At 39.3% G+C, this 25,800-nt stretch overlaps 1 protein-coding gene across 5 annotated transcripts in view; it reads left to right on the top strand.

The window, feature by feature from the left end:
- The window catches only part of PAAF1 (proteasomal ATPase associated factor 1), a 64,832-nt gene that overhangs the window by 13,626 nt on the left and 25,406 nt on the right, over nt 1-25,800 (top strand). For all 5 annotated transcript variants that reach the window (XR_013829459.1, XR_013829460.1, XR_013829461.1 and 2 more), the window contains exons 5-11: nt 3,232-3,330; nt 3,953-4,103; nt 11,391-11,585; nt 16,465-16,556; nt 17,685-17,800; nt 19,348-19,430; nt 25,233-25,315. Coding sequence is in view for 1 of the 5 variants with exons in the window: in XM_079929454.1 (XP_079785580.1) it covers nt 3,232-3,330; nt 3,953-4,103; nt 11,391-11,585; nt 16,465-16,556; nt 17,685-17,800; nt 19,348-19,430; nt 25,233-25,315 (819 nt within the window). In the remaining 4 variants the exon portion in view is untranslated. The remainder of the gene's footprint in view (nt 1-3,231; nt 3,331-3,952; nt 4,104-11,390; nt 11,586-16,464; nt 16,557-17,684; nt 17,801-19,347; nt 19,431-25,232; nt 25,316-25,800) is intronic.

The raw sequence follows: 25,800 nt of genomic DNA on the forward strand, positions 1-25,800 counted from the left end.
GGAAAAAAAGAAAGAAAAAATAAAATAAAGTTATTAAAATAAAAAATTATTAAAAATAAAAAAATTAAAAAGTAATAAAAAAGGAGGGAAAAGAAAGAAAGAATAGAGCAAGCAAACCGAAAAACAAATCCACCAATGATAACAAGCACTAAAAACTATACTAAAAAATAAAAAACCAAAAAAACCAGACAGACAGAACCCTAGGACAAATGGTAAAAGCAAAGCTATACAGACAAAATCACACAAAGAAGCATACACATACACACTCACAAAAAGGGAGAAAGGAAAAAAAAATATATATCTTTTGGGAAGTCTGAGATCTTCTGCCAGCGTTCAGTAGGTGTTCTGTAGGAGTTGTTCCACATGTAGATGTATTTCTGATGTATTTGTGGGGAGGATGGTGATCTCCACATCTTACTCCTCCACCATTTTGAAGGTCTCAGAATTGTCATCTTTATCCAATATTTAGGAATGCTCCATTGATCTGTCTGTTCTTTTGCTGTAACTAAGGAATAGATCTTTAGCTTTAGGCTCTGACCTAGGTTTGTATCCTGGCTCTGCTCTTTCACCTTGGGGAAATTAAACTACCTGTTAAACCTCAGATTTCTCACCAATACTTAAAGATTTTTGAGTGGATTATATGAGAGTAGTGTCTGTTACATGTCTGGCACATAATAGCTAGCTATTCAATAAATGTTAGTTCTCTTTCCTCTTTCTCTTTAATAAAAATCTGGAGGAAGGAGACAACTGGTATGGTGTATAATCTACTTTTCAGTGTTCTATCACTTTGGAAGAATAGATAGTTCAGACTTAATTACTTTTTAGGTCTAGGAACTAGGGCCCCAAAGATATGTAACTGAGATAAATAACACAATATCCCTATCCTTTCCAGGAAGAGTATATTAACTGAGAGGGTACCAAATCATATATCAGAGTTTCTCAACCTTGGCAGTATTGACATTTTAAGCTAGATAATTCTTTTTTGTAGGGGACTGTTCTATGCACTGTAGGATGTTTAGCTGCATCCCTGGCCTCTAGCTACAAGTTGTCCATTGGACACCGCCCCCAGTTGTGACAACTAAAATGTTTACAGACATCACCAAATGTCCCCCCAGAAACAAATTGCCCCTGGTTGACAACCACTGTGATATATTGAGTTGGCCAAAAAGTTCATTTGGGTTTTGCCGTAAGATGTTATAGAAAAATCCAAACGAACTTTTTGGCCAACCCAATATAAACATAGAAGCTGAAAACCACTGGGGGAGGAAGTGGTGAACTCCTTGGGGAGTTGGGAAAACCATTTACCTTTTGAGGAGTGGGTCATTTTTAAAAAAATCATTAATTGTTCATTTATTCTATTTCTTATTCTCCCTTTCTCTTATTTGAGCTCATTATTAGGTGATTGACCCATTTATTAATCACCTACTATATTCCAGATACTCTTCTGGGCACTGGGGCTATATAGTAATGGATAGAACTGCGGTATAGAGCCTGTATTCTAGGGTGTGGGTCCAGACAGGATTTGCCAATGACTTGGATATAAGATGTGAGTAAATGAGGAGTTGGGATAATTCCAAAAATTTTGGCCTGAGAATTGGGTAAATTCTGGTGTCATTTACTTGGGGGACAAGTAGTTGCATTGGTAGGGAGCAGGGGAAATAAGGGTTCTATTTTGGACATGTTAAGTTTCAGGTGTCCACTATAAAGCCAAAGATAGATGCCTAGCAGGCAGTTGGATAGATGGTGCCTGAGTCAGGAAAGAGGTTGGGCTGTATTGCTTTAGGGATTAAATTGATTTCAGAGTGAGTAGGAAAGTGTTTAAATATGTTTTGTTTCTGGGGCCCTTGAATGGGGACAGTAGCTGGTCTCATTGATATAGGTCAGATGGCTTTACTTTCTTATCTAGTGTTGATGAGCTGCTTCATCCCTCTTCCCAAACTGTTATTAGGTATTTGTTAAATAATTACTGTGTACATAGCCTGTGATTTGTGTGAGAAAGTGCTGGACATCGTTCTGACACTTATAAAGCTCATCATGTAGTTGGGGAGCCAGAATAGAGTTGAACTTGACAGTACTGGTAGTCAGATTTAAGGCCCAGGATTCGGGTGGTAGCAGTAGTGTTGGAGAAGAAAGATAGATCTGAGAAATGTCTCCTACACTAGAATGTGAAAGCAGTATCCACCGATGAGAAGCTAGGAGCAGAATGGGATTATTATGAGGATCAAATGATTCAGTGTATTTAAAAATGTTTTATAAATGATAAAACATGATATAAATGTTAATTGTTGTCATAATCCTTAAAATTAAAAGAACTGCAATTAAGTTAATGGTCCTTTTATTGAGGAACCAAAATAAAGAAGAAAAAGTCTTAGAAAGTGTTAGAGTTGACCCATATATCCCTTTAGTTTTTGTCAGACCTATTCATTATGGCTTAATTGGCATAGAGATGTAAAGTGGAAGGTTGAATAATTAAAGGCAAAGTTCCTATTTTTTTTTGTTTTTTGTTGTTGAAAGTTCCTACTTTTTAAAAATAATTTAGGTCATATTGGAATCATAGTTGCTGGGAATATGACTGTGATTATATATCTCAGTCTTACATTTCTGGAATATTTGTAACTGGGTGTTTTTTAATAAAAAGGGGATATTATGTATGCATGTATTGATTTATGAAAGAGACTTGACATTCTGATCATGGCTTATTCATGAAGTGATTCCTAATATTGAAATTGCATAAGTGAATTTGAGAATTTTTCTATCACTTATTCTGAAATACACACACAGACAGTTACGATTTTACAGAGGGAATGTAAAGTAGTAAATTGGAAGCATCTTTACTTTTCCTTGAATCCTGGTGCATCTTGGAAATCTGTCTTTTTGTGTAAGTGGGTTCCTAAGAATTAGGAGAGGTATCTTAATTTTAAAATAAAATAGCAAAAGATAGAAACTATGGAAATGATATGGGAATAAGTATCTTTATAGCTGAAGCAGGAGATTATAGATGACTACAAGAATAGTTTTTTGTTTCGAGAAATAAAGGGTTTTGGCTCCAGCCTTGTTGGGAGATCGGTGATGATAACTCAGCCTTCATATGAAACACATGTCCTTTGTGTTGGGAAGCACAGGCTTGAAGAAGTCTTAGAGGAGTGTGAAATGAGAGAGGTTTATAACATATTTCAAGGGAAGAAGAGCATTTCGTTATTTGTAACACTGGTTGTTTTGTCGTTTAAACAGATAACATGCCTGGACATTTCCAGTGGAGGAGGCCTTGGTGTGTCTTCTAGTACCGATGGGAGCATGAAGATCTGGCAGGCTTCCAATGGAGAGCTCAGAGTAAAGGCTTTGGGTACACTTTTAGGGTGGTCTGAGAAACCTTAGACTGGGCCATGAAAAGAAGAGTGGCCCATTCTGAAAATGTAGGAACACTGCACTTCAATTGATCTTTGTTCTTCCATTTGTTAATCTGAGAACCATGCTCAAGTTTGGTGATTTGCCAGAACAAATTGGGGCTGGAACAGTGGAAGAGCCAGGCTAGTGAATGTCTGTGAGTGGATGGTATGAACTGCCTTCAGTGACCCATTTCTAAGACAGAGTAGCTAGGCTGTTACACTGAGTGTATGGCTGAGCCCCCCAACCTGTACAGAGGATTTTAAGAAAAGACAAGTAAAAGAGCCCTCAAGCCTCCTCAGCTCCTTATATGTAGAACTAGACTTAGGGATGGCTATGAGAGCTATGGAATTCAAATTCACATTTGCAGCCAAAGCCCAGGAAAGGGAGCCAACAGCTCTAAGAACGTTACCTGGTATACAGATGAACTAAAGAGATTCTTTGGACCTCTTTTGTTTTAAAATGCAGCATGTAGATATATCATTTACGGAACTAAGGATATGGGAGGTAAGAGAACATCAAGGGACGGACAAGAGAACTAGCATGGAATTTTCTTTTGTTTTTCCAGAGAGTATTGGAAGGACATGTATTTGATGTGAATTGTTGCAGGTTTTTCCCATCAGGCCTTGTGGTTCTGAGTGGGGGAATGGATGCCCAGCTGAAGATCTGGTCAGCTGAAGATGCTAGCTGTGTGGTGACCTTCAAAGGTCACAAAGGAGGTATGAAGAGGGATTTCTCCTAAAGGTTTCTGTAATGATCCCCAGAAATGAATCACCAAAAAGATAGAAACAGAATCTAGTTATCCACAAAAACACAAGTAATTCATCCAACTGGCCATTTAAATGAACTGGTATTTCCCCAAGGATTAGAAATTCCTTTCCTACTCAGTCTTATTATTGCTATCTAGAATTCACTAACTTACATAGAGCATTGTTTTCAACAATTGATAAGGGGAAAAAAGGCTCCATAGGAGATCATCTACTTGTGTGCTGGGAAAAAAGAGAGAGAGGTGTGCCCACTATTTCACATTAGTCCTTTGGCTGAGGTGACAGTAAAAGCTGTGTTGCAAACAGCTGCATCACCAGACATCAGATAGACCTTGGTATTGATGGTCGATTCCTGTGGATTTAAATCACAGTTCAGTTTTTTAAAATGGATTAACCACATAACCTGTTGATATTGGATTGTAGAGACAGAGTGAGAACATCTTCCCTCTGTAACTGATTGGTTGGTTTGTTGGGAAGAAAGTTAATTTAGAGATGTTTTATCCTAATTTGGAATGTTTAAAAAAAATGGTAAATATGTCATTCTTATTTTTACAAGTTTGGATTTTTTTTTTTTTTTTTTCGGGTACGCGGGCCTCTCACTGTTGTAGCCTTTCCCGTTGCGGAGCACAGGCTCCAGACGCGCAGGCTCAGCGGCCATGGCTCACGGGCCCAGCCGCTCCACGGCATGTGGGATCCTCCTGGACCTGGGCACGAACCCGTCTCCCCGGCAGGCGGACTCTCAACCACTGCGCCACCAGGGAAGCCCCAAGTTTGGATATTTTTGAAAATGTAATAACATCCTCAAATAATTTCTTACCTTGATCACTCCTTTGGGACCATAATACACATCATCTACACCACTCATTTGGGAATTTATTATGTATTTGCCCTATACTTACGGTATTTAACCCAGTGTTTTTGCCTTGTCTACCTGACTATATTATAAATAGCTTGTGTGTAGAGTTGATTTTTTTAAGTTTTAGTATTTCTTTACAATGGTTTGTCAGATTACATACAGATCATCTAGCAAACACACATGTTAACCTTAGCAAATAAATGGGTTTTCTTCTGAAACTTAAGTACATGGGTGCATTGAAAGGGAGTAGAAGGGATATATAGAGCCTTCTTCACGTTCAGTCCAAAGAACTGACAGGTCTGAGGAGTCAAAGCAGCCTGCACTGTTGGGGAATCCAGGAGCCACAGGAGTCTAGAAGAACACTGAGGGATTCACCTTAGATCTGGCCACCTTGAAGATGCAAGGCATGGGGGACCTTTCCAGTGAACAAGGCATAGCTCTGCATGTTGAACTAAAGAAGATGCATATTTAACATCCGTGCACACTTAACTTCAGAATACCTTTGGGTTACTATAGTTATTGACTGTGGCCTCCACATGAATCCTAAGTCTCCCAGTGTTCTTCAATTCTCCTTAAGAATCCATGTGTGTCACTTAGCTTAGGTTGAACTCTAGAGTGTTTGTTGATCTGATTTAAGCTTTTATTCATATAGTTGTTCCATTCTTTTGGCCTTGTGAGAAAGTTCTGGGGTGGGGGTAGGCGCTTCTCCAGAGTATAACACCCTTACTTTTTTTTCCTTGAGAGGGTTTGTTGTTTTTTTTTTAAATTAGATTGAACAGAAATGATAAGCTTTAGGGGAAATTGCATGAAGTCAGATCCAGGTTAATGTCTGTCAGGTCTTAAATGCTTCTCTCCAGTTAATTCTATAAAGGAGCCCCGGGTTTGGGGTTGCCCATTCTTCAAAAGTATGGAGCCAAAATCAAGATTAATCTCCAATAACAGCGGCATATATGGCTCACTGTCTTTACCTAGTTGACTTCCAAGTTGCTTTGTGTGGCTCCTTTTTTACAATCTCTTTAGTTCTGAGATTTTGAAGCATTTCAATAAAAGTCATGAACCACATAAAAAACAATAAAGAATTATTATTTGCATTTGTGATCTTTAGTGTTTTCACAAGTGGTGACTAAATAAGAGAAGCAGAAGATAGTGTTGAAGTGGACATGGTCTTTTATTGCCTAGGTAAGTCTTGGCAAGCAAGACATAAAAGGAAGACTGGATTGAACATTACCTGATGCTTATTGCAAAGAATCATCTGGACACTAATAGAGCAGCTCTGTATAAAGATCTGTTATAAAGAATAACCTTTCGTTAGCTTAATTAAGTCCCTGGCTTGCTTACTGCTTCTAGTATATGGAAACATGATAGTAAGGGAGCCAGTACAGTAGAGTGGCAAAACATAGGATTTGGAGACATATAAATCTTGGTTTAAATCTTAATTCTCCCATTTAAAGTCTGGGAAGCCTTGGAAAGTTGCTTAACTTTTCTGAGCCTTAATTTCCTCATATGTAAAATGGGGATAATAGTATTAAATGAAATGGTACATATGAGGGATTTAGTATAATCCCTGGTATGTAATAAGTGCACATTGAATGCTATTATTGTTCATAAAAAATATGACACTATACTTTAAACCCTGCCAGGGAAGTTGAACCTTGTGATGTTTTAACATACTTGTCAAATGTGAAAAGCAGAAATTGTTATTTCTAATACAGTAGACATTTTTGATCTTAGTTGATATGTAATTGGTCTTTTCTAATACTTTTAGATATATATTTTATACTTATTTAAAGGATTAGTGTGTTCTTAAGCAGAGATAAGATTTTTGTAAATCTGTCTAATGAAAAGATAAACTAAAAGCAGTGTTCTATTTGTAATATATGAGTTTACTAAGTAGCTCTAAAGTGTACTTTAATCAGTTTGAAAATTGACCAGGCCATTTAATTAAGGTTGGTGAATTTGGAGATATATATTCATAATCTTAATTCTTTGTAATAAGCACCAGGTCTTTCATAATCTGTGAAAACATTGAGACCAAATGAAACACCATTTCAGTTGATTGGTTGAGGTTTTTTGCTCACCAAGGTAGGAAAGATGCTTACATTTGAGAAACCAGGTTGCATTCTTTTCAAACTCTTATATACTTTCTCTGAAATAGGATATGCTACCTCCAAGTAATAGGTGCTTCAAGGCTCATTATTTTCTGAGATCTGAATAGAGTAAACTTGTTAAAAAACCTGCCTAGAAATATGAAATTTGCTGTTTCTTACTAATACTTATTTCAGTCATAGTTTCATCTAACATTATTATTATTTCCCAGACTTTGGCTATGATGTTTATCTGTAAATCAGCTGAATCTTTTCTTGAATGCAGATTTTTTTCATCTTGGTTTATATGTTGAGGACTTCTGTCTGTTTGATTTGGTATCTAAAGCCTTTGCAGCTCTGCTAGGTCTTAGCTATGGCTACTTCTCTTACAAAGGCATTCCTGCTCCTTTATAGCTTCTTCTTAAGGTAATTCCTCACAGATTCCTGCTCCTGTAAGGCTCCTCTTTCTTTTATTCTTGTCACCTAAGAGTAAAGAGACCCACACTAGATGCCACTATGTTGTAAGTGACATTTTATTAGAGAGGGAGTGATAGTTTTCCACTCTACTTTCATAAAAAAGGAAAACTTCCTAGATGGCAGCTCTTTACTGAGTATTAGTTGAAATTTGTACACAGTTAATACCATTCATAACTCCCTAGCCACAGCTATAGCATCCTGTCTTGGATACATATTTTTCAGAACCTTTTTTTTTTTTTTTTTAAGTTTGCATCACTTCCATGGAACTCAGCATTTTTAAATAGTGGTTGGAACTTCCCAATAAAGACATAAACAGATCTTTGATGGCTTAGTAAGAGTTGAAGCCCCTTCCTTATGTTCCGGTTGGTGATTCCTTAAGATTCTTGAAAGATCTAAGATCCTTTTCTAGCTAGAATGCTCAGTGTGTTATGGAGATAGAGTGGAAAGGTGGATTTTCTAAACTCAGGGTACTTTATGATTACAAAATATGTTGTAAATAAGAAACATAAAATAGCAACAAGATATGTTGCCTCCTTAGATCTGCTTCTGAGGGAAAGCCTACTTTTAAAAGCTTATCTAGGCTAACACAACATTGTAAAGCAACCACATTCCAATAAAAATGAATTAAAAAAACCAACATATAACCAAAAATAAATAAATAAATAAAAGCTTATCTATATGGCCTTTATCCAGTAGATATATAAGTACAAGGATTACATTTTATTTTTCCAACCACTGTAACCAGCTATATAAATTGTATTTAGTTTTTATTTTAAATTGGATATATTTGGAAACTTACCCTGTGAATTAGGTCCCACCTGAGAAAATCATATTTTATCAGACAGGCCCTAAATTGGCTACTTTTTAAATTTGTGGCATTTTTATGAATTCATCTTTTTTCTGAAAAAGGCTTTCAAAGTGAAATTTCCACTGAGAGTTGAGGCATGTGGTTAACTGCATGGCTCATCCATCACTTGTACCTTATACTGAGTTTTTGTAGAGTTTTTGTCAAGGTTTATATATCTGAAGTCATCTCATCTTGAGCAGAATGGGAGCAAGCCAGGGCACTGGTTTACTAAGTAACCTTTGATCAGGTACTCTTATTACTCAGCCTGCAAGTGTTTATTGGGCACCTATAATAGGATAATTAAATGGGTTTTAATAAAGCAAGTACTAGCCCTGCCTGTATCACCATAGGGCCAGACTCCCTTTCTACTCTACAGTCCTATGTTGTCACATGTATGCCCCTGAAACTCTTTATGTCCTTGACTGTCTCTACCTTTTTACACTGGGTGCTCCTGAAGCCAGGGATCATAGAAAATAGTCAGATAAGGGGTGACAAAGGGCTTCAAAAATCATAAAATCTGTGGACATTTTGGATATTATAACACTCTGCATCTTACTTGATCTTTTTTAGCAGGTGGTCCCCTGTCGAGGTATGGTACAGGGGCCCAGGAGATGTGTATACTCAGCTTCCTGCTGGGCTCCTCTAACACTGCTCTGGCAAAAGTGGAGCACTGGCTCACGCTACCTGTCTGCAAATAGGTGAGGTAGAAGCTCAGCTTCCCCTTGACCTTGCTGACGCCTTCCTGGTAGAAGTGGGGCACCATCTTGCATCACCTCAACTTGCACTACTTCCTTTCCTCCAAAGTGGGCTTGTAAGCTCTGTTTCCTGCTGACTGACACCAGGGGATGGGTTGGGGAAAGTGGAGTGCTACTTCCCTGTCCCTTATGTTTTACCTCTTTGCCCCATTGGTGCTGGGTGAGAGTAGAGGCCCAGCTCCCTGCTGACGGTACCCTGCTCGGCCTGGTCAGCGTCGCTGGGTGGGGGGAATTGGAGAGCTGTCTCCTGCTTCCATGGGGGTTGAGGTAGAAATCACTCCCTGTTCAGCCCCACTGACTCTTTGGGAGAGGGGAGGTAGCAGTTTTTCTGTTGCTGTTTGAGTAAGATGGATATTGCCAAAAAGCTTTTCTGTACCGTTAGGCCACCCTTTTCTCAGTCTTCTGCCTAGAGGCAACAGACTTTTCTTGGAGTTGTTTGGTGGTTGTTTTTTGTTTTTAATTTGTGCCTTTTTTTTAAAATTAGTTCTATGTTAGAGGCTTCTGCGGTGTCCTGTCTAGGATATATGGGAGGCAGTAAGGAAATCCAGGGAATTCATTGCCCTGTTGTTCTTCAAGTCCTGAGGTCCCTAGGTGGACTGCTTTCTTCTTTACATCTTTCAGCCTTCTTGTGCTTGTTTGTTGTCTTATGTCCAGGTTTTTTAGTTGTAAGGAGAGGACCTGGGAGCAATGGGACTACTCCATCTTGGCCAGATGAGGAGTCACTCCTTTTTTAAGATTAGTTCCCAATGGAAGCAGCAGGATCTTTTAAGACAGTGATTTTCACACTGAACTGTCTAGGATGTCTACTTAATTTTTGTTTAAAAAACAGTTTTTATACGACCCAGCAATCCCACTACTGGGCATGTACCCTGAGAAACTGATAATTCACGAAGAGTCATGTTGGGCTTCCCTGGTGGCGCAGTGGTTAAGAATCCGCCTGCCAATTCAGGGGACACGAGTTCAAGCCCTGGTCTGGGAAGATCCCACATGCTGTGGAGCAACTAAGCCCATGCACCACAACTACTGAGCCTGCGCTCTAGAGCCTGGGAGCCAAACTAATGAGTCTGCATGCTACAACTACTGAAGTCCATGTGCCTAGAGCCCGTGCTCTGCAACAAGAGAAGCCACCGCAATGAGAAGCCCGTGTACCACAACAAAGAGTGGCCCCTGCTCGCTGCAACTAGAGAAAAGCCCTAGCGTGCTGCAACTAGAGAAAAGCCCTCACGCAGCAATGAAGACCCAATGCAGCCATAAATTTAAAAAAAAAAAAAAAAAAAGAGTCATGTACCACAATGTTCATTGCAGCACTATTTACAATAGCCAGGACATGGAAGCAACCTAAGTGTCCATTGACAGATGAATGGATAAAGAAGCTGTGGCACATATATACAATGGAATATTACTCCGCCATAAAAAAGAAGTGAAATTGAGTTATTTGTAATGAGGTGGATGGACCTAGAGTCTGTCATACAGAGTGAAGTAAATCAGAAAGAGAAAAGCAAATAGCGTATGGTAACATATGGAATCTAAAAAAAACAAAACATGGTTCTGAAGAACCTAGGTGCAGGACAGGAATAAAGATGTAGACGTGGAGAATGGACTTGAGGACATGGGGAGGGGGAAGGGTAAGCCGGGATGAAGTGAGAGAGTGGCATGGACATATATACACTACCAAATGTAAAATAGATAACTAGTGGAAAGCAGCCACATAGCATAGGGAGATCAGCTCGGTGCTTTGTGACCACCTAGAGGGGTGGGATAGGGATGATGGGAGGGAGACGCAAGTGGGAGGGGATATGGGGATATATGTATGTATACGTATAGCTGACTCACTTTGTTATACAGCAGAAACTAACACACCATTGTAAAGCAATTATACTCCAGTAACGATTTTTTAAAAAATTTTTTAAAAAAATAATAATTAAATAAAAAACAGCAGGTTCTAAAGCCAAAATAATAACTTGAAAACCACTGCTCTAGAAAACCACATGCCACTAAAAATTAAATCCAAAGCTTCTTTTCCATGTCTGTCTCTTGCAGCTAGTCATTGGGAAACAGGGACCCTGTTCTGTTTATTTCTGTTTTTCTGGCACCAGCCTGTAGTACATATCCAGTACTTGTTTGTGAAGGAATAGAGTCATTTATGCAGATATGTCTTCTCTGCCCTTGTAGTTCCTTTACTACCTACTCCATTTTAGGGTCTTTTTTTTCTCTTGTCAGGTATCCTGGATACAGCCATTGTTGATCGGGGGAAGAATGTGGTATCTGGTTCTCGAGATGGGACAGCACGACTTTGGGACTGTGGGCGCTCAGCCTCCTTGGGAGTCATTGCAGACTGTGGGTCTTCCATCAACGGAGTGGCTGTGGGTACTGCTGACAACTCTATAAACCTCGGCTCCCCTGAGCAGACGCCCAGTGAGTTGATAACAGTATATGAATTTATTTTGTTTCCTTATATTCCTTCAGTGTTTGCCTTAGTTTCTCCTTTTCTTCCTTGTTCTCTCCTGCTCTGTAGCTGGTATTTCCATTTTTACCATAAGATTAATATTTGTTGCATATCTACTATGTTTCTGTTGCTTTGGAATCTACAAAGGAAGTATATGTCACAGTTATTGCATTTGAGTAAGTACAGTTTAATTTAGCAGATGAGACTAATGCCTGTAAAACAGAGAACAATAAAATTTTGGCTGAAGTAACTTAGTGATTCACTTAATGCAAATATAATGTTTTTTTGGAAGAAGAGAGTGTTTTAGGTTAGTATAGATGAGAGATGTCACAAAAGAAGTTGAACCTTGAAGGATAGATTCAAGTTGAACAGACAAGAATGGGAAGGATGGGAGAATGGGAACTAGGGCAGGGATAGAGGTAGGGGCAGTTCACATTAAAATAGTGTGGAGGTAAAATTGACTGTTGGGTAGAGATATGCTTCTTTGGGCCAGAAGTTGGCGTAAGCATAGTAGGGGGAAATAGATGAGTAGAGTGAAAGCTCTGGTTGAGTCAGAATGATAAAGGTCCTAATAAGGCAGCTTGCATTCTTTTCTTATTTTCCTATGATTATAACATACTTGCTTCTCTGTTTCCATAGGACTATTTTTCTACCATCATCTCTGCTTCTCGTATTTTTTTTTTAAGAGGCTTTATTTTTTAGAGCAGTTTGGTCCACATGAAATTGAGCAGATAGAGTTCTTTCTTGTATACCCTTTGCCCACATACCTGCACACCCTCCCCTGTTATCACCATCCCCCACCAGAGTGGTACTTTTGTTACAATTGATAGACCTAAACTGACACATCATTATCACTCAAAGTTCAAGGTTTAAATTAGGATTCACTCTTGATGTTGTATATTCTATGGGTTTGGACAAATGTATAATGACATATATTTATCATTCTAGTATCATGCAGATTTTTCACTGCCTGAAAAATCTCTTTTGCTGCACCAATTCGTCCTTTCATCCCCTATAACCTTTCGCAACTGATATTTTTACTGTCTTCATGGCTTTGCCTTTTCTAGAATGTTGCAGTTGAAATCATAAACTATGTAGCCTTTTCAGATTGGCTTCTTTCACTTAGTAATATGCATTTAAGGTTCCTGCATGTCTTTTCATGCATTGATACCTCATTTCTTTTTTTCCATTTATTTATTTATTTATTTTTAAATGTTTTTCAGGGGGGCTTTCTCTAGTTGTGGCGAGTGGGGGCTACTCTTCGTTGTGGTGCATGGCCTTCTCATTGCGGTGCATGGCCTTCTCATTGCAGTGGCTTCTCTTGTTGCACAGCACGGGCTCTAGGTGTGCAGGCTTCAGTAGTTGTGGCGTGCGAGCTCAGTAGTTGTGGTGCACGGGCTTAGTTGCTCCGCAGCATGTGGGATCTTCCCGGACCAGGGCTTGAACCCATGTCCCCTGCATTGGCAGGTGGATTCTTATCCACTGTGCCACCAAGGAAGTCCTTGATACCTCATTGTTTTAAGCACTGAACAATATTCCATTGTTTTAATGTACCTCAGTTTATCTATTCATTCATCTACTGGAGGACATCTTGGTTGTTTCCAAGTTTGGACAATTATTAATAAAGCTGCTATAAATATCCCTGTGTAGGTTTTTGTGTGGATATATGTTTTCAGCTCATTTGGGTGAATTTTGCCCCTCACTGTGGACACACTGCAGGTACTCTCCTCACTCTCTTAAACTTCCCATATAGATACACTGTGGTCCAAGAATTAAAATGGTTGCGACTACCACATGTTGCCTGGCCCCTCTTTGGGAATTAATCGATTAATAGGAAGAGTATTTCCCAAAGTGTGACACATGTGCAGTGAGTGGTAAACAAGATCATTTCAGGCAGTACACATTTTTAATAGTTACATATTAGTGCACACATATCTCACTTCAAACCTAAGATTTCACAGATACTACTTAAAATAAGGTTGAGTTTTTTAAAATTTGTTGGTTTAAAGTAATTTAAATGAAAATATTCTTGTTTCCTCTATTTCCTCACTTCCCACTTTCTGTTCAACCCGGCCTAGGATGGTTTTTGCCCCAGCTACTTAACCAGCAGCAGCTCTTGTCGAGGTCACCAGTGACTCCATGTTGCATAATCCAGTGTTACTTCTCTGTGCTTATCCTTCCAAATTCTCAACAGGATACAACACAGTAAACTCTTCTCTTCAGGACACTTTTCTTTCTTGGCTTCTGTAATACCACACTACACTGCTTTTCTCTCTATCTCATTGGCTGCTGCTTCTTAGTCTCCTTTTAAAAGAAAACCATTTATTTATTTATTTGGCTGCGTTGGGTCTTAGTTGCGGCACGTGGGATCTTTTTTAGTTGCAGCATGTGGGATCTAGTTCCCTGACCAGGTTTTGAGCCCGGGCCCCCTGCATTGGGAGCGTGGAGCCTTAGCCACTGGACCACCAGGGAAGTCCCAATCTCCTTTTACATGTCTCCTTTATTCTACCTTTAAATATTGGAGGGCCCTCAGCTCTACAATTTCTCTCTTAGGTGATCTCATCAGTTCCATGACTTTAAATGTTGTATTTAAGCTGGTGATTTCCAAAAGTATATCTAAAGCATAGATCTTTCACTTGCATTTCAGACTCTATTTAGATGTCTAATAGACATCTTGAACTTATAACATGGAGTGTTTGATTTCCTCCCACCCCAAATCTGTTTTTCCCCATCTCAGTAAATGGCACCACCATCTTCTTGCTCAAGCCCAAAGCCTGAGATTCATTCAAGATCCACCCCCACCGTTCCTCATGTCCCGCATCAGCAAAGTCTGTCATCTCTACCTTCAGAATGTTGCTCATTTTTCCACCTCACGTTCTTCCTCCAGCTCTCCCTTCCTCCTGCCAGCATCCTCATCCATTCTACCATCATCTGTTGCCTGTACTATTCTATAATCTATTCTCCTCAGAGGAACCATCATGGTCATTTAAAAAACATAAATCAAGGGACTTCCCTGGTGGTCCAGTGGGTAAGAGTCCGTGCTCCCAATGCAGGGGGCCTGGGTTTGATCCCTGGTCAGGGAACTAGATTCGACACGCATGCCACAACTAAGAGCCCGCATGCTGCAACTAAGAGTCCACATGCCGCCACAATGATCCAGTGCAGCCAAAATAAAAAAATTAAAATTAAAAAAAAGTAAATAAATAAAAAACATAAGTCATATCACTCTCCTTTGTCTCTACTCTCCTCTAGCAGCCTCCTTTTTGTATTTTGTTGTTTGGTTGGGTTTTTTTGGCCATGTGGGATCTTAATTCCCCAACCAGAGATTGAACCTGCATCCCCTGCCATGGAAGCATGGAGTCTTAACCACTGGACTGCCAGGGAAGTCCATAGTGGCCTCCTTTTATACATATGTTTGGCCCTCCATATCCATGGGTTCCTCATTCAGAACACAATCCACAGTTGGTTGAATCTGCAGATGTGGAACCTTTCGATATGGAGGGCCAACTCTGGGGACTTGAGCATCTGCGAATCTTGGTGTCTGCGGCGGGTCCTGGAAGCAACCTTCTGTAAATACCGAGGGACAACTATGTATTAAAATCCTAACCCCTTACCATGGCTTATTACAAATGCTTACACTTTCTAACCCCTGCAGTCCTCTCCAGCCTCAAGTCACACCACCCTCTGCCAGTTCCACTGTGTCCCAGCCATAGGTCTCTGTTCTTTGAGCACAACAGACTGCCAGCCTCCCGGCTTTTGCCTTCTTCTTCCCTTAGCCTAGAATGTACCTCCCAGAACTTTTCACATGGCTGGCTTCTGTTTACCATTCATGTCTCAGTTGAAAAATAACCTCCATGAAACCTTTTTAAAATTGAAGTTTAGGGCTTCCCTGGTGGTGCACTGGTTAAGAATCCGCCTGCCAATGCAGGGGACACAGGTTTGAGCCCTGGTCGGGAAAGATCCCACATGCTGCGGAGCAACTAAGCCCGTGCGCCACAACTACTGAGCCTGCGTTCTAGAGCCCGTGAGCCACAACTACTGAGGCTGCGTGCCACAACTACTGAAGCCTGCCCGTCTAGAGCCCGTGCTTTGCAACAAGAGAAGCCACAACAATGAGAAGCCCATGCGCTGCAACGAAGGGTAGCCCCCGCTCACTACAGCTAGAGAAAGCCCACGTGCAGCAACGAAGACCCAACGCAGCCAAAAATAAAATAAAAAATAAATTTAAAAATAAATAAAATTGAAGTTTAAAGTTACCTTCCCCCACTCATTTTCCCACCATCTACTCCCTTTTGGTCATATTTTCCTGTTTTATTTCCTTTGTGGAACTCATCACTGTCTGAAGATATCCTACTTGTTTATTTGCTTATTTTACTATTTCCTATTTCTACTAGAATCTAGAATCTACTACTCCTTGAGAGTAAGTACCTTGTCCCTCAGTAAATATTTGTTTAGTGAATGGATAGATCTCATTTCCTTCAGACTATAAGAGCCTTGAGGGCAGAGACTGTCTACTTTGTTCAGCCTTGTACTCCTGCTCCAAGTATGGTTATCTTTCCATATTACAGATGACTTAATAATATTTTAAAGTTGGGTTTATTGAGATATATTTTACATGTAGTAAAAGTCGTCCTTTTTAATTGCACAGTTCTGTGAGTTTTGACGAATATGTACAGTCATATAAACAATACCACAGTCAAGATATAGAACATAATAAATGTTTTTTTAATATTAATAAGTGAATCACTAACAGAATAACTCAGTAAACAGCCATCAATAGTTGTGCTTTCTGGGTACTGCCAGCTGATCAGCCTAGCCCATTATTGACATAGCTCATCTGTCATGCAGGCGAACGGGAGGTTGGAACAGAGTCGAAAATGCTGCTGTTGGCCCGAGAAGATAAGAAACTTCAGTGCTTGGGACTGCAGAGCAGGCAGCCGGTAAGTGGTTCCTCTAAGACCTTTGAACTCTGGGGCAACCTGGGTCACTCTGATTCTTGGAAAGCTGTTTTGAAAACATTTCTGATTTTTCTGTATGTTCACCTTTTGAAGAAGCTGCATGAGTGAGAGGCAGTACAGTATAGTGATTAAGAGCATGGGATATGGAATGAGGGCAACATTTAAATCCTGGTTCTTCCTAATGGCTGTGACATTGGACAGGTTACTTAACCTCTCTGAGCCTCAGTTTCCTCATCACTAAACTTGTCATAGTAGGATTTACCACATAGGGTTATGTGATGAGATTAAATGTCCTACTGCTTTGTGACCTTTATCAAGTCACTTTCCCTCTGGGCCTTAGTGTGCTGTATGTAAAATGATAAGGTTCTATAGATTCCCTTCTTCCTCTAAGGTAATGTGAAGATTTTCTGAGTAAAGGACTCATGCATTCAGGGCTCTAGATTAATTAATGACCAGAATATCTTTCGTAGAAGAATTGAATTTTCTTCCTTCATTCGCTGAGGTTTTGCCAAGCAGACTCTGCTCTTAATTAAACTCTTGAGTTTCTTGAGATTTTCTAAATTTCTTTCCAGCTCCTGTCATCATCACCCAGACAGCTTGAATGATTTGGTTTGACCACAGGCTTTGTATTTTCATTTCATCTCATGACTTCAGTGTGCTGGTGATGTTTCCATTTTCAAAGTTTGTTCTGGGAACATCACTATTTTTGATCATATTACCTTTATACTCTGAATTTCCATGCTGGCTTTTACTTCCAAAGGGAAATCAGGGGTTTTTGTTTGTTTTGTTTTCTTTTTTTAGAACTTTCAAACTTTACTGATTGATCTAACACTAAGGAATAAATAAAAGTCTAATAGTTTGGGTTTTTTTTTTTTCAGGTACATGGGTGACTTGTGATTCTTTAAATTGCCACTTTGTTTCTTTCCCTTCAAAAGGTTGTCACAAGTGCCTTGAAGCAAAACTTAAATGTGTGAATTGCAAGTGTTTGTCAAATGGAGGGTTGTGCTGAAAAGAGGGCAAAGGAGACTTTTTGGTTTCAAGGATCCCATGAGTCAATGTGTTAAGGGGAAATCGTATGAAACCTGCATCTTTGTCTCCTACTTGTTCCAGGTGTTCCTCTTTATTGGCTCAGATGCCTTCAACTGCTGTAGTTTTCTTTCTGGCTTCTTGCTGTTGGCTGGGACACAGGATGGAAACATTTATCAGCTGGATGTGAGGAGTCCAAGGTGAGTCACCATTTGTTTGCATGATGCAGGTCTTCTGTAGAGTGGAAATTTTTCTTGGCTTTCACAGTGATTTAGTCTGGCATACAGATGGCTGTTGAATCAAGAGTATGTTTTTCCGTTTATAAAGGTTTGCCAGTGTGAATTGTCTGATTGTTCTTATTATTCCTGGAATCACATTAAAAGGTAATTTGATTCATACTGTCATGATTGTCATGATTGCTTTGGAAATTAAGCTTAAATAATGAACTAACATTTCACTTACAATAATTGTGTAAAACTTTTCATTTTAAGGAGCTTAGTAATTTTCTTCATGGTATTAGATCTGGGTTGGCCTAAGATTGATCATTTTTAGTTCAGGTAAGCCAGCTCTGATTCTTTATTTGGCTGTGATCATAACCTATCTAAAATAGGCTTTATCCTGGTCTTAAAGATATCCAAAGGGAATCCACAACCTATTTGTCCCAGGATTTAACAGTTTCTACAATTCTGTCCCTTCCTCCTTCTGTTTCCTTCCTTTGTTCAACTGATATTTATTGAATGGCTTCTGTAGGCATTGGGCTTTGTGCAGGGCAGTGAAAAACAGGAGTAAAAAATAAAAACTTTGCCTTTGAGGCGTTTGGAGTCTAATAGTAAAGATGAACAAGTAAAAGACTGTTATGACGCAGTGTGATCAGTGGTCTGACAAGGCTATACACAAGAATTTGAGGAAACATCGAGAAGGAGAGGGAAGAAGGTGAGACTGCTTCTCCAAGGAAATGAGGCTTTAATTGGATCTGGTCTAGTAGAAAGTTACCAAGTAAAGAAGAGAAGGACCTGCCTTAGGTAGAATAGCCTATAGAGAAGCATGAAGGCATGTAAAAGTATGGCACTTTAAGGGACCTCTGTGTAGTTTAATATGACAAGTATGTACCCTGCCGATGGAGCAATGATGAGAAGTGATGCCAGACAGGAAAACAGGAATTTGCTTAGAAAGGACTTACATACCCTCCCAAGGAGTTTGGACTTTATTCCAAGAGCAGTGAAAAAATTTCAGCTGAAGAATGACTAGCTTATACCTTTTCTTCCATAATTTAAGTTATTTTAGTTTTGTACTTGTTTTTGCCTCCATGGAGATAGGGAACCTGATTATTGTTATAAAGTCACATATATGTAATTGATTCTCACCTTCCTTTTTCATTTTACAGAGTCCTGACAATTTTAATATTTCACAATTGTCTTAATTCTGTCTATAAGTAAAACGATTAACATATTGTTAACATTGTTATCTTAAACCCTTGTCAGGCGTCCCCTAAAAACTGGAAATATCGGTGGTAACTTAGTTAATTCAGCTCAATAACATGTTTAGATTCACTCCAAGGTGGTTTTGAACAGACTACCTTGATCTACCATTCAAGGATTTTGCCAGGAAAGAAACCATATGAATGTTTAATTTCTGTCCACATTTGTCCTTTGTGCTGTTATGCCGTTAGTGCTGTATGTTGAATATAGTCAAACATTGCTTCTGAAGGAAAAAATTGTAAAATTGCCCCATTTATTCTGAATCCTAGGGCTCCAGTACAAGTCATCCACAGATCAGGAGCACCAGTTATGTCCCTGCTGAGTTTCAGAGACGGATTCATTGCTAGTCAAGGTGGGTCCAGGGCCCAATTGAGGGAGGTGATTTTATATAGTTCAACTAAACATAGGTTTAAGTTCCTGGTCTGTGGCAGGGATAGGCTCATAGTCCTACACGATTCTTTGGCGTACTGTACTTTTTACATAGTGTTTAATACCCTACTTGTAATTGTCTCTGCCCCCTCCAATTTGAGCTCCTTGAGAGTAATGACTGCGCTTTATTCATCATGTTATCCCCAGCATTTAGTTCAGTGCCCACTATGTAGTTGGTGCTCAATAAACATTGTCAGAGTAAACCAGAAATCATTGAGAATTCAATAACGAATCAGTTACTGTCTCTGCTCTAAAGGAGCTCACAGTTAGTAAGACAGACAGACAGACATGTGGACATGTGATTGAATACCATTTGATCAGTACTGCAGCAGAAGACTATATGGGAACATGGGGAACAGCTAACTCGAGTGGTAGGAATGCTGCTGGGATGTCTTCATGGACTGGGTGATGTGTAATCCAATAAATATTTTACCAACTGGAGATGTAAAGATGCACATTGAAGGCCAAGGCTATAGTGTGTGCAAAGTCATAAATAAGTGAAGCGGGGCAGAAAGGAGGGATCTATCATTTATTAGGTGCCTAGCATGCAGTAGGTACTGTGTTTGATGTTTTATATGCATAGTCTGGGTAAAGTGAGTACCTTGGTGTAGCCAGTACAAAATATTTAGAATGGAGTTTGGGAGTGGGGTTGGGGAAAATACATGGAAGAAGGTGTCCATTAAGGGACACTGAATCCTCATAGGAATGTGTAGGTGAGGAGGACTGGTCTATAAGCCTGAAGGGACCACCTTATGTGAGTATTTTGGTGTATCAGTTAGGATGTTTTTGGCTGTTAGTGACAGAACACCCAACTGAAAATGGCTTCAGTAATTAGGAAAATGTACTACTTCACTTAAGAAGACATTCGGGTTTATGATGGCTCCACATTAGATTAATTTAGTGATTTGAAAACAAAGTCAACAGAGAGACTAAGAAAAGTTAACTCAGTATGGTATCCTGGATTGCATCCAGGACGTTAAAGACTGGTGAAATCCAAAAAATTATAAATTAAAACTGGCCGAGGGGCATATGAGAACTTTTTCAACTATCTTTGTAACTTTTCTGTAAATGTAAAATGATTCTAAAAATATTCTAAATTAAAAAAAATGAATAAAAGCTTTAACAAGGGAAAAAGAAATAATATCAAGAACCCAGCTTTGCTTCATCTTTTGGCACTCTCCTCCCTAGCATGCTGACTTTTTCCCTCAGGTTACAGCGCAGGATAGCTGCTGCAAGTCTTATCTTCCCATAACATACAAATTGTTACCCTTTTTAAGAATGAGGAACATTTCCTCAGGAGCAGCCCAGCAGACTTACTCTCCTGTGTCATTGGCCAGAATTATATAATATATGACGTGCCCAGAAGACCTAAATAGACATTTCTCCAAAGAAGACCTACAGATGGCCTACAGGCACATGGAAAGATGCTCCGCATCACTAATTATCAGAGAGATACAGATCAAACCCACAGTGAGGTATCACCTCACACCAGTCAGAATGGCCATCATCAGAAAGTCTACAAATAATAAATGCTGGAGAGGGTGTGGAGAAAAGGGAACCCTCCTACACTGTTGGTGGGAATGTAAATTGGTACAGCCACTATGGAGAACAGTATGGAGGTTCCTTAAAAAGCTGAAAATAGGGCTTCCCTGGTGGCGCAGTGGTTGAGAGTCCACCTGCCGATGCAGGGGACACGGGTTCGTGCCCCGGTCTGAGAAGATCCCACATGCCGCGGAGCGGATAGGCCTGTGAGCCGTGGCCGCTGAGCCTGCGCGTCCAGAGCCTGTGCTCCGCAACGGGAGAGGCCACAACAGTGCGAGGCCCGCGTACCGAAAAAAAAAACAAAATAGAGTTGCTGTATTATCCAGCAATCCCACTCCTGGGCATGTATCTAGAAAAGACAAAAACTCTAGTTCAAAAAGATACATGCACCCCAGTGTTCATAGCAGCACTATTTACAATAGCCAAGATGTAGAAACAACCCAAGTGCCCATCAACAGACGATTGGCTTAAGAATATGTGGTGTGTATATATGTACAATGGAATATTGCTCAGTCATTAAGAAGAATGAAATATTGCCATTTGCAGCAACATGGATGGACCTAGAGAATATTATACTAAGTGAAGTAAGTCAGAGAAAGACAAATATATGACATCACTCATATGTGAAATCTAAAAAATAATGCAAATGAATCTATATACAAAACAGAAACAGACTCACAGACATTGAAAACAACAATAGGCAACCGACAGTATCCAGATTTCCATAGTCATCTCTCTGATATAGGTCCCCTTCGTCCCTGTCAAAACTGGTGCCTTATTTCCCTAGCCCTTTGATGTCCAGACCATAGCAAAGAGTAATCAGGAAGAGATATGGGAACATATGTATATGTATAACTGATTCACTTTGTTATAAAGCAGAAACTAACACACCATTGTAAAGCAATTATACTCAAATAAAGATGTTAAAAAAAAAAAAAGAGTAATCAGGAATCTGTACACCTAAATTTTCTAGCTGTCTGCGCTCCCTCTCTCTCAATCTCTTTCTCCCACATGTCTGGGCATCAGTTAGTGATGCAGTGGTACTCTATATAAAACCTTAAAAAGAGTACAGCTGGCATAAGCTTGTGACAGCTTCCCTTGTTGCTGCTGCCAGCACTCATGATCCTATTTTATTTTATTCCTTTTGCTGCCATACCACACTCTTCCGTTGAAATCTCTGCAGTGTGACCTCCATCCCCATCCTTCTGTTCAAACTGCCCTCTTGAAGGCCACCAATCATGAGCCTCTTGCTAGATCCAGTGGCCTTTTATGTGTACAGTCCTCTCTTGTCCACTAGTCCCTAAGCTTCCTTGAGGACAGGTGGCACGTCTTCTTCATCTCTGTAACCCCAGCTCTTGCACAGGACTGAAGAATCTCAGCAAATGTTTGTTGAATGAGTGAGTACATATGTTTCATCTTTCATGATTCTTAGCGGTAATGGATTCTGTTATGTTATTTCTTTCTTAAAACTATGAGGTCTTTTGACTTTGGTGATACTAATTAATCTCCTGATCATTCTCTTTCTCCAGTTACTGCTCCTTTCCCTGATTTCCCTGGTATTGTGCCTAGCATGATTCATGGTTTACTGTAGGTTCTCTTAATTTTTTGTTGACGTTGAATCCTTTTGCCCTTCCTAGTATTGTTGCCATCCCTAAACCAGAGATACTTCCTGAGTTCAGCCTTTGTCCTTCTACCTTTTCTTCTCCATGCTTCCTCAAGGACCAACTGTTCTCGTGGTGTTAGCTGTTAATGATTGGAATCCATAGCTCTAGCCCTGATCTCCTACTTAGCCTTTATTTTATTGGGCAGTTGCATGATATAGAAAAAGCATAGATTTTGGATGCAAACTGACAACCTAATCAATGAATTTATATCCTCACTCCATCACTTACTATTAGATTCAGCTCTATGAAATTCCTAATATATGGCCTTTTTTTTTTTTTTTTTTGTGGTATGTGGGCCTCTCACTGTTGTGGCCTCTCCCATTGTGGAGCGCAGGCTCAACGGCCATGGCTCACGGGCCCAGCCGCTCGGCGGCATGTGGGATCCTCCCGGACCGGGGCACGAACCCGTGTCCCCTGCATTGGCAGGCGGACTCTCAACCACTGCACCACCAGGGAAGCCCTATATGGCCATTTTTGATTTATAAAAATGGCGGTTGTATATGGTTTAATCTAATAGTCCTATGACCTTTGTAAACCACTTCACTTTTCTAAATCTCAGTTTACTTAGAGATAAAATAGGTACTCGACATAAAGTAGACATTCTGTAAGTGACAGTTTCTTCTTACTCCTGTAACTACCCCTTGCCCTATAAGCCCTCCTAAAAAGTATTTCTTCTCATCATGATCCAGTGAAAAAGCACACACTCACAAAAAGTAGAATTATGCTATAGGGAAAGATATGTGGAAGTATCAAAGGAATAATAAGTGTTACAAGAGGTTGATGGGAGGAAGGTTTTACTATATGGGGTGGTTAGAAATGGCTTCCTACAGGGAATGGGAATAGAGCTGGGGCTTATCAAGTAGATTTGTGTATAGAAACCTGAGTGCAGAATAAGAGCTATGGTAATCAGACTTTCTTATCTCCCCTGTCAATATTTCTGTATGTATCTCTAAAATATATACGAATTCTTTTTTGGAAAAGATTATTTTTAATAATAATAATGCAAAAAATGATAAATTCCTCCTGTATGCTGCTGGTTGCAGTATAGATTAACAGATAAATTAAAATTGATTAACAGATAATTTGGAAAACAGTTTTTCAGATTTCCAAAAAGTTTCAAATGGTTAATTAATATCTTTTGATTCTTTTCTAGGGTTCTATACAAAGTCATAATCTTAATATAGAAAAAAACCTTATGCATAAAGATATTCTTTTATGCAGTATGCTCTCAACCATGTAAAATAAAAATTTACACAGAAAAGGTTGGAAAAATACATTAAAATGTGAACAGTAATTATATTTAGTGGTAGATATGGGTGATTTTTTTGCTTCTGTTTCTTTACTTTTATTTTTAATTTTTTTTCTTTTTGGCTGCACCATTCAGCATATGGGATATTAGTTCCCCAAACAGGTATTGAACCTGTGCCCCCTGCATTGGGAGTGTGGAGTCTTAACCACTGGACCACCAGGGATGTCCCTGTTTCTTTATTTTTAAAGTTTTCTTCAGTGAGCACGTGCTACTTTTATATTAAATAAAACAGGAACAAAAAAGTCACCCATTCAGCAGTTTATAGATCATTCCAAGTTTCATTTGACCATACTCTTCTGAGAAAATTAAGTTTAAAAATTAGATATACTTTTTATTTTCTTGGTATAACTTTTCTCCTTTGCCTGATTTATGTGGTCAAGTTTATAGATTGAAGAATAATTTGGGAGCATAGTTGTTTTTTATATATATATATATATATATATATATATATATATATATATATATATATATATATATATTTATTTATTTATTTATTTATTTATTTATTTATGGCTGTGTTGGGTCTTTGTTGCTATGCGTGGGCTTTTTCTAGTTGTGGTGGGTGGGGCCTACTCTTTGTTGCGGTGCACGGGCTTCTCATTGCAGTGGCTTCTCATTGCAAAGCACGGGCTCTAGGCGCACAGGCTTCAGTAGTTATGGCATGCGGACTCAGTAACTGTGGCTTGTGGGCTCTAGAGCGCAGGCTCAATAGTTGTGGTGCGTGGGCTTAGTTGCTCCACAGCGTGTGGGATCTTTGCGGACCAGGGCTCAAACCCGTGTCCCTTGCATTGGCAGGCGGTTTCTTAACCACTGAGCCACCAGGGAAGTCCCGGGAGCATAGTTTTCTTAAAGAAAACATTTATACAGGCAAATTCCCTGTTAAAAATCATTTTCTAGTATAAGTTTGCAAATATATGTATAAGCCTACAGTTGCTTGCTCTGTGCCCTTAGCAGTTATTGCTAATCAAAGACAACTCTGAGCTTGCACTTGGCCTTCAGATCCTCTCAAGGCCAGCATTTTAGGCAGTCACTGTAGGTCCTCATATTTGGCCCACATAATGAGTCCTGTCTACCATTCTGTGTCTTAGGACAATCTTCTTTAGGCTAGTGATGTACAGAAATAAACTAAAATGTTGAGGGGTTTGGTTTTTTTTTAACTTTGCATGCAGCTTTCTCTTCAGTTATCTTAAGTTTTCTTTCTGCCTTTTAGGTGATGGAAGCTGTTTCATTGTCCAGCAAGACTTAGACTATGTCATTGAGCTCACTGGGGCAGACTGTGACCCTGTGTACAAGGTACAGACCTGAGAGGAGACCAGGCCTGGGTGATTCTCACCTGGGACCTAGAGCTTTTGAGGGGACTGAATCCAGATACTTTGTGGTTATTAGGGGTAATACAATACTAAGGGGTGGGATAGGAAGAAATAATTTTGAGTCAGAAGTGACTTCATCACTTACTGCCTCTGGAAACTTAAAAAATCACTTTACCTCCTCAGTCTGTCAATTGGTCTGTAAAATGAGGATAACAGTGAGATAATGCATATGAAATTTCTTTGTATATTTTAAATATTCTGTAAACATTAGCTATTATTACTATTGTTGTTGTTATTATTATTATTTAAGTTCAAGACTGATTTGGTTAGAGTGAAAAGAGAAAAATGAAAGGGGAAAGAATATTTGTTGACCAGACATTGTTCTAGATGTTTTTACATATATTATCTTATTTAATAGTTTTTATCATCCCTTGAGATATAATATTATTATTCCTATTTTTTCTTATA

This window comes from Stenella coeruleoalba, assembly GCF_951394435.1.
Source record: "Stenella coeruleoalba genome assembly, chromosome: 8".
NCBI classification, from domain to species: Eukaryota; Metazoa; Chordata; class Mammalia; order Artiodactyla; family Delphinidae; genus Stenella; species Stenella coeruleoalba.